The 7,254-nt window shown below is 39.6% G+C and overlaps 1 protein-coding gene across 7 annotated transcripts in view; it reads left to right on the forward strand.

Annotated features, from left to right (window-relative positions):
• DCAF6 (DDB1 and CUL4 associated factor 6) overlaps positions 1–6,544 on the forward strand; it is a 600,095-nt gene extending 593,551 nt beyond the window's left edge. For all 7 annotated transcript variants that reach the window (XM_069756622.1, XM_069756618.1, XM_069756619.1 and 4 more), the window contains 2 exons: positions 1,275–1,380; positions 3,315–6,544. In XM_069756622.1, coding sequence (XP_069612723.1) covers positions 1,275–1,380; positions 3,315–3,373 — 165 coding nt within the window. In that variant the 3' untranslated portion in view covers positions 3,374–6,544. The remainder of the gene's footprint in view (positions 1–1,274; positions 1,381–3,314) is intronic.
• The last annotated feature ends 710 nt before the right edge of the window (positions 6,545–7,254 follow it).

Below are 7,254 nucleotides of genomic sequence, written 5' to 3' on the forward strand. Positions count from 1 at the left end.
ACATGGAGCCGCACGCTCTGCTCTGGAGTGCCGGCGCCACAGCTTTGTTTTCACATGCAAGACACGGACGTATTTCTCGCAAATGGAAAATAGCCCTAAGATGAATTTCAGGAGAGTATAGTTGATTCACAGTGGTTTTATTCTACGCGTTTCAGGGGTCTCATGCCCCCTTCATCAGGAAATACCACATCATCAGATATTTCCTGATGGAGGGGGCATGAGACCCCTGAAACCCGTTGAATAAAACCACTGTAAATCAACTATACTCTCCTGAAATTCATCTTAGCGGCAGCGCAGAACTCTGACAAAAACGCAAGACAAAAAAATGCACCAAAACCTGCTTTTTGTAAGCAGCTTAAATAGAGCTTAAACTTGGCATAAAAAACGCTGCAAAAACGCAACATGTGAACATACCATTACTGTGGTTTCCATTCTATACATTTAACTAGTAAGTGTTCTGCATTACATTGATTTCGTATGCTTGCTGACTACTACTGTTTAATAAATATTTGCATTTCCCATTGAATGATTCTGGAGCTTCTTTTCTTTTAAACTTGTATTGTACAGTTTCTGTGCTATTCCTGTGCAATTCTTCCTGAATGTTTGACTAAATTGGCAATTTGGGCTTTTTTTTGTTGAATCAGAAGTTTTATTAAATATTTTTGTAAAAACATAAAATGAATCCCCACAAAAAAGCAATTTTGTGATTGCACTTCTGATTGGATTGTATTAGATTACGTACGGGACTCTAGAATCTAGCAACATGCAGTTATCAATGTCTAAGGGTCTGTGCAGCTGATCAGGAATTGACAGCGCTTTGGATGCAGCACATGTTCGCTGCGTTCAAAACGCTGCCGGCTTTTTAACACAGGTGAATCCTCTGTGCTCATTGAACTGTGCGGATTTATGGCCTCCAATACATTATACGGGTGACATTTATTTTGTGGAGGCTCGCGTCTCCGCAAGGTAAATAGACATGCTGCGGTCTGGAAAGACACGCCGCATGTCTGTCTCTGCGGGTGATCCGCCGGCGTCTGTGCACGCATGATGGGCATGGAATCCCTTGAATTCCCCACCACTTTGCTGTAACATCTGGATGCTGCGGGTTGGACGCTGCGCAAGTACATAGCGTCCAACCCGCAGCGTTTACTGATCGTGTGCACATACCATAAAAGGAGGAGGAATAATTTTATGGAGAGTGCTAGTATTTCCTAAAATATGTCCCAACATTTTCACTATATTATTTATATTGCTGAATGTTTTTTTATATCTAGGTTATATCACGTAATGAACTAATGTTGGAAGAAACCCGAAACACCATTACAGTGCCTGCATCTTTCATGCTACGAATGTTAGCTTCACTAAACCACATCAGAGCAGGTAAGCTTTATTAAATGGTCATTGTCATTTCAACAAACTTTACACTACTCAATCGTACATAAGAAACTTTGTAATATAACTGATGAGAAAAACTTGCCTCGTTCTCCACTTATAAGCCACTTCTACTCTCCTACCCCCACGCTGTGAACTCCCCATCCACACTGAAAACAAGATGGGCTTTCAGCACAGTAAGGCTAGGTTCACATTTGCGGTTGAGTCCACAGCGTCTCGTCCGCAAATGCATTGCAAAACACAGGTTTTTGCATGCGTTTGCGTTTTTATGCGCATGCATTTGATAGGAAAACATTTTTCAAGAAGAATTTCCTTGACACAAGCCACGCCCAATGGGCGTGTCTCATGGAATTTCTGTATATAGACCCTTGCGCAAGCCCTTTCGTACGTATGCATTCCCTTAGAATAATGCATTTATTTGACGCAAGCGTCCGCATGAGTATGGCGGCGGAAATTTGCCGCCACAAAAATTCTTACATGGTGCATTAGCCGCACCCAGCCGCACATGGCAAAAATACGCCTGCGTAAGCAAACGCGGGCTAACGCATGGACCTGCATCTACAATGTAAAAGATAGGAAATCAAGACGCATGCGGATGTATGCGTCAAACGCTACGGACACAAACGCAAATGTGAAATTAGCCTAAGTTGTCAAGTTATAGCTACTATTGAAAGGATATCACATTGTTGTTTTATAATGTACAGTGTAGATGTAATAGTGTTGCACACATATTTAGTCCAGTGTACCAATATAATTTATTTTTAAATGTGCCCTATTTTGCATTTAAGCTTTATTTACCCTCCAGGATTCAGCCTGCTGTAGTGTCACTGCTCGTGGGTGATCATGTGCAATGCAGTCTTTCATCTTGTTTCCTTCCTGCTTAGACACTGTCTCCAGCACTGATATTGAGTGTATTTAAAGGGGTTGTCTGGCCTTAGAGTGACTGCAGACTTGTATCCTATGTGTAGTGTTCTCACTGTGATGATTCTCTGGTGCCGAGAGCGAGCAGTCATGTGACCACAAGTATACAATTTGCTATCTTCCAGCCACATTCCGACTAGACGTGTCTGGCCTTGATCAGTGCAAGCGTTTGAGTGTGGCTGCAGACATCTAGTCGGCACATCCACCCTCGGCGTCCGTACTGGAGAATCCTCGCAATGCATGACCAGACACTCTAGTGGCAAGACAGCAGCGGTCTTTAAAGGGAACCTGTCACCCCCAAAATCGATGGTGAGGTAAGCTCACCGTCATCAGGGGCTTATCTACAGTATTCTGTAATGCTGTAGATAAGCCGCCGATGTTACCTGAAAGAGGAGAAAAAGACGTTAGATTATACTCACCCAGGGGCGGTCCCGCTCCGATGGGTGTCTCAGGTCCGGTAAAACGCCTCCCATCTTCATTCCATGACGTCCTCTTCTGGTCTTCACACCGCGGCTCCGGCGCAGGCGTACTTTGTCTGCCCTGTTGAGGGCAGAGCAAAGTACTGGAGTGTGCAGGCGCCGGAAAGGTCAGAGAGGCCCTGCGCCTGTGCACTGCAGTACTTTGTTGTGCCCTCAAGAGGGCAGATAAAGTACGCCGGAGCCGCAGCGTGAAGACCAGAAGAGGACGTCATGGAATGAAGATAGGAGGCGCCGGAGCGGACCTGAGACACCCATTTGACCGGACCAGCAGCGGGACCGCCCCTGGGTGAGTATAATCTAACGTCTTTTTCTCCTCTTTCAGGTAACATCAGGGGCTTATCTACAGCATTACAGAATGCTGTAGATAAGCCCCTGATGATGGTGAGCTTACCTCACCATCGATTTTGGGGGTGACAGGTTCCCTTTAACATCAACAGTAAATAATAAAACTTAAGAAATTATATAATAAGAGAATGGACTACGTTATTCCCACAATAACAACTGTGTTTTTATCATTCCCAGATAGAGCCGAGCAGAGGGCTGAAGGTATTGCACAAGAAAACTCAAATGAAGATGAGTGAGCCGGTTCATGGCACATGTACATAATGTGTACAATATTTTCTTATTAAAAAACAATAATATTTTGGTTCAGAGTATTATTCTTTATTGTAAAGTATGGATAATATACGTACCAAATATTTGCAAGTTTACTATTTAAGTTTCTCTTACATTTAAGGCTAGGAAAGTAGTCTTAGTCTGCGGTTTTAAAGAACAATTTCTATAACAATTTTATAACAATGGAGTTGAGTGTATTGGTACATACGTGTTCAGAATTTATTATACATTTGTAAATGTCTTATTGCCATCCCAAATTGTTGTAGTCATCCTTTACTTTATGTTGTGTACTTTATGTTTTTATAGTTTATTGTAATGTGACAATGTAAAGAAAGAAAGTGAAATCTAATTTATTGGCCATTAAATATAAGATATTGCTTTTAGATATATCAAAGGGTTTTTAACAAGAAAACAAGATATCCGCCTAACCTATGGATACTGACATACTCTGAGATCATGACCGTGGGACCTCAAGAACGGGGCTACAGGACCTCTTTTGGAATGAAGAGGCAGAGCACATGCTTGTTCTACAGCAGTTCCATTGACAATGGAGTGAAGGTCGAGCATGCTCACCTTACTCCATTCAAGACAGGATCCTGTCTGGTGTTTGCCAGTTATATTCAATCCTACAGATGAAGGATATATATTTTTTTTTAAGTGCGAGGGGGGGGGGGAGCTGGAATTACCATTTAAATAAAATAGAATGTAATGTATGATTGCTGATGAATATGTGTTCTCCTGCCATGTTGGCTCTCAAATAAGTTTTTTTATTCATGTAATTCATCGTGTGACATTGTTGCTGGTATTGACAGAAGTTTTTTTTTTTTAAACCATCTGTACTGCTAGTTAGTATGTGGTACAATGTTTTTAGTGTAGAAATAAAATAGTTTTACTAGGTGCCGGCAGTAAGATCAGTGTGACCAGGTTAGACATATTAGTCTTACCAGATCACACAGAGAAAGCAGCTTCTATGCTTTTCTCGGGGAGTTTTTTTTTCCTCCTCCTCTGACGCTTCCTTCGTATGATTGAGCGTCATGCAGGGGAAGAAAGAAACTTTCCTCAGGGGAGAATCTCTGCTAACGCTCCCTTGGTTTTAGTGAAAAGTAGCATATACACTTTACAATCTAATATCTCCGCAACAGAGATGAGAAATAAAAATATATATATTTGTTTTATTCACATTTTCATCTTATTTCCATTTGTAAATAATGGGGAAAGGTCCTTTTTAAATATAGTGCCCCCACAGTATTAGTATGAAAAAGATTCAGTGCATTCAAACAGCGAAAGGAGTATCTAGCAGAATTAGAAACTCCTCTTTGATAAATTAATTGTTCTGCCTGAATATAATATGATGCTTGGGCTGCACCATTTTGTGCTCTATTGTTCCAATGCACCAAATGTTAGCGATATTGTTTTGGAATAAGCTTATTAAAGCCACCCCTTATTTCAATATAATTGGTGCAGTGGTGTACTTGTGCATGAATTTTTATTGGGGTCGCAATAAAAAAAAGAAAATAAGACAGGATACATGGAGGAAATGGTGACTACACCTCCAAGATATATCACAAAAAAATCCATTTGCCTTTATCTCTTGTCCACAATCTCAGAATAATTAGCTACCCACATTGGGCTGCAATAAAGCCCATCTTTCCTAGTGGACATCAGAAATGAAATAAAAAATTGTCTGATGAGATTGTGGGCATGTTACATGCAGATAGCCCGATCACGGCTACTTGTTTAGTACTACAGTAACCCAAAGAAAAAGAAAAATACATGAGCAGACAAAAACCATCCCTCAAAGTGGAAAATGTGGGTATGGAATCTTTGTAAATGCTTGTATCACACCCGTGATGAAGCCAGTGATTCCCATTGGACGCCATACCCATGTCTTCCTCTCTGAAGAATGCTATGGTTTGTCTGCTCATGTCTGTTAAAAAATGTTTAGGTTGTTGTTGTATTTATTAAGTAGCCCTGATCTTATTTGCTTGTGACTAGAGATGAGCAAATTTGTTTCAGTTCCCTCTTATTCGACAAGCTATAGCGCTTACCTAATTAGCTGCAGAGGGAATCCGGATACCTGGATCACGCCGGCTGATCAGCTGATTGGCACTTCAGCTGCATGTGTCGCGGCTGCGTCACTGTCACAGCACATGCATGAAGAACCTGTTCTGCCTTTATTTCTTTTTGATGAGCCTGGCTTTACTGGAGCTAATTGTGGGAATCCCTTTTGTCTGAGATACGATATGTGTATTTTTTATTTTCTGTTACTTTTATCATATTTGTCATGAAGTATTGAAGATGAGGAACTTTTTCTGAAATTCAATACAGACCAAAAGTTTGGACACACCTTCTCATTTAAAGATTTTTCTGTATTTTCATGACTATGAAAATTGTACATTCACACTGAAGGCATCAAAACTATGAATTAACACATGTGGAATTATATACTTAACAAAAAAGTGTGAAACAACTGAAAATAGGTCTTATATTCTAGGTTCTTCAAAGTAGCCACCTTTTGCTTTGATGACTGCTTTGCACACTCTTGGCATTCTCTTGAGGAGCTTCAAGAGGTAGTCACCGGGAATGGTCTTCCAATAATCTTGAAGGAGTTCCCAGAGATGCTTAGCACTTGTTGGCCCTTTTGCCTTCACTCTGCGGTCCAGCTCACGCCAAACCATCTCGATTGAAAAATCTTTAAATGAGTAGGTGTATCCAAACTTTTGGTCTGTACTGTACCTTTTATAGGTGCCGTAACTATTTCATGCGTGTATCCTGCCTTGTTTTCCTTTTTTGTGCTATTGTTGATTATACTTATAGCTCGACTAGCAATCTTGGAATTTCATTGCTGATGCGTGTCTGTGCACAATATGTTTGTATCGGGGCTGTACACAGATCTACTATGCATAGTAATAATGTTATCTTAAGTTTAAGAATATTCATACATACATACATTGTTCATACATAAATTATTAATATACTCATTAAACCTGTAAAACAGAATTTATTTAAGTTATGTATGTATCATGCACTGTAGTTATGTACGATATGTACCATTGTGTTTTGCTGCATACTTAGACTTCTCAGGTCTGTTTGGGAATGCAAATACTCAATAAAGATGAATTTATATTTTAAACAAACCTCATTGTATTATAGGATGTTATGTAGCAAGGGATATACAAACCTTGCAATGTATAAGGTGCTGTTTGTTATTTATGTTTATATTTTGCATTTATCTTACAATAATTTACTGTATCAATTATGTACTTTAACATGCATGGTATAACATTTAGTTTATTGCTCTGTGGTTTGTCATGATTTATCCGGTTCTTACACTTATACTGAGATTTGGTTTAATGATTACAAGAACTACTAAACGGAATCCTTCAGCATGTTTTTGCTTTGTAATCTGGCAGTGCCATTATGTAGGGACAAGAGACTCTGCTTTCAGCAATGTGTCACTCAATTTTTATTAGGTGCAGCAGTTACGATAGAATCAGCGTTTTATCTGCTGCAGAGCTCAGCTGTTGAGCTTTTTATAACCCTATATAACACCTATAATATATCCTTATGTGGATTACCAAACTACAAATAAACACCTATAAACAAAGGCACCACACATTGGTACTATAAAAGATCACTTTATTAATAGAAAAAAGACCACAGCCTGATCTATATTAAAAAAGCCATAACAGGCATACTGGTAAGACATAACAAACACAGAATGGGTAGACACAACCTGGTAGATAACAACAAATCATTATATATATGCACTAAGTGTGACAATAAAGACTCTCATTACATAACATACATGCTATATATAGCAATAGGGCAATTATGGAGTCACTTT

This window comes from Ranitomeya imitator, chromosome 3 (assembly GCF_032444005.1).
Source record: "Ranitomeya imitator isolate aRanImi1 chromosome 3, aRanImi1.pri, whole genome shotgun sequence".
Lineage (NCBI taxonomy): Eukaryota > Metazoa > Chordata > Amphibia > Anura > Dendrobatidae > Ranitomeya > Ranitomeya imitator.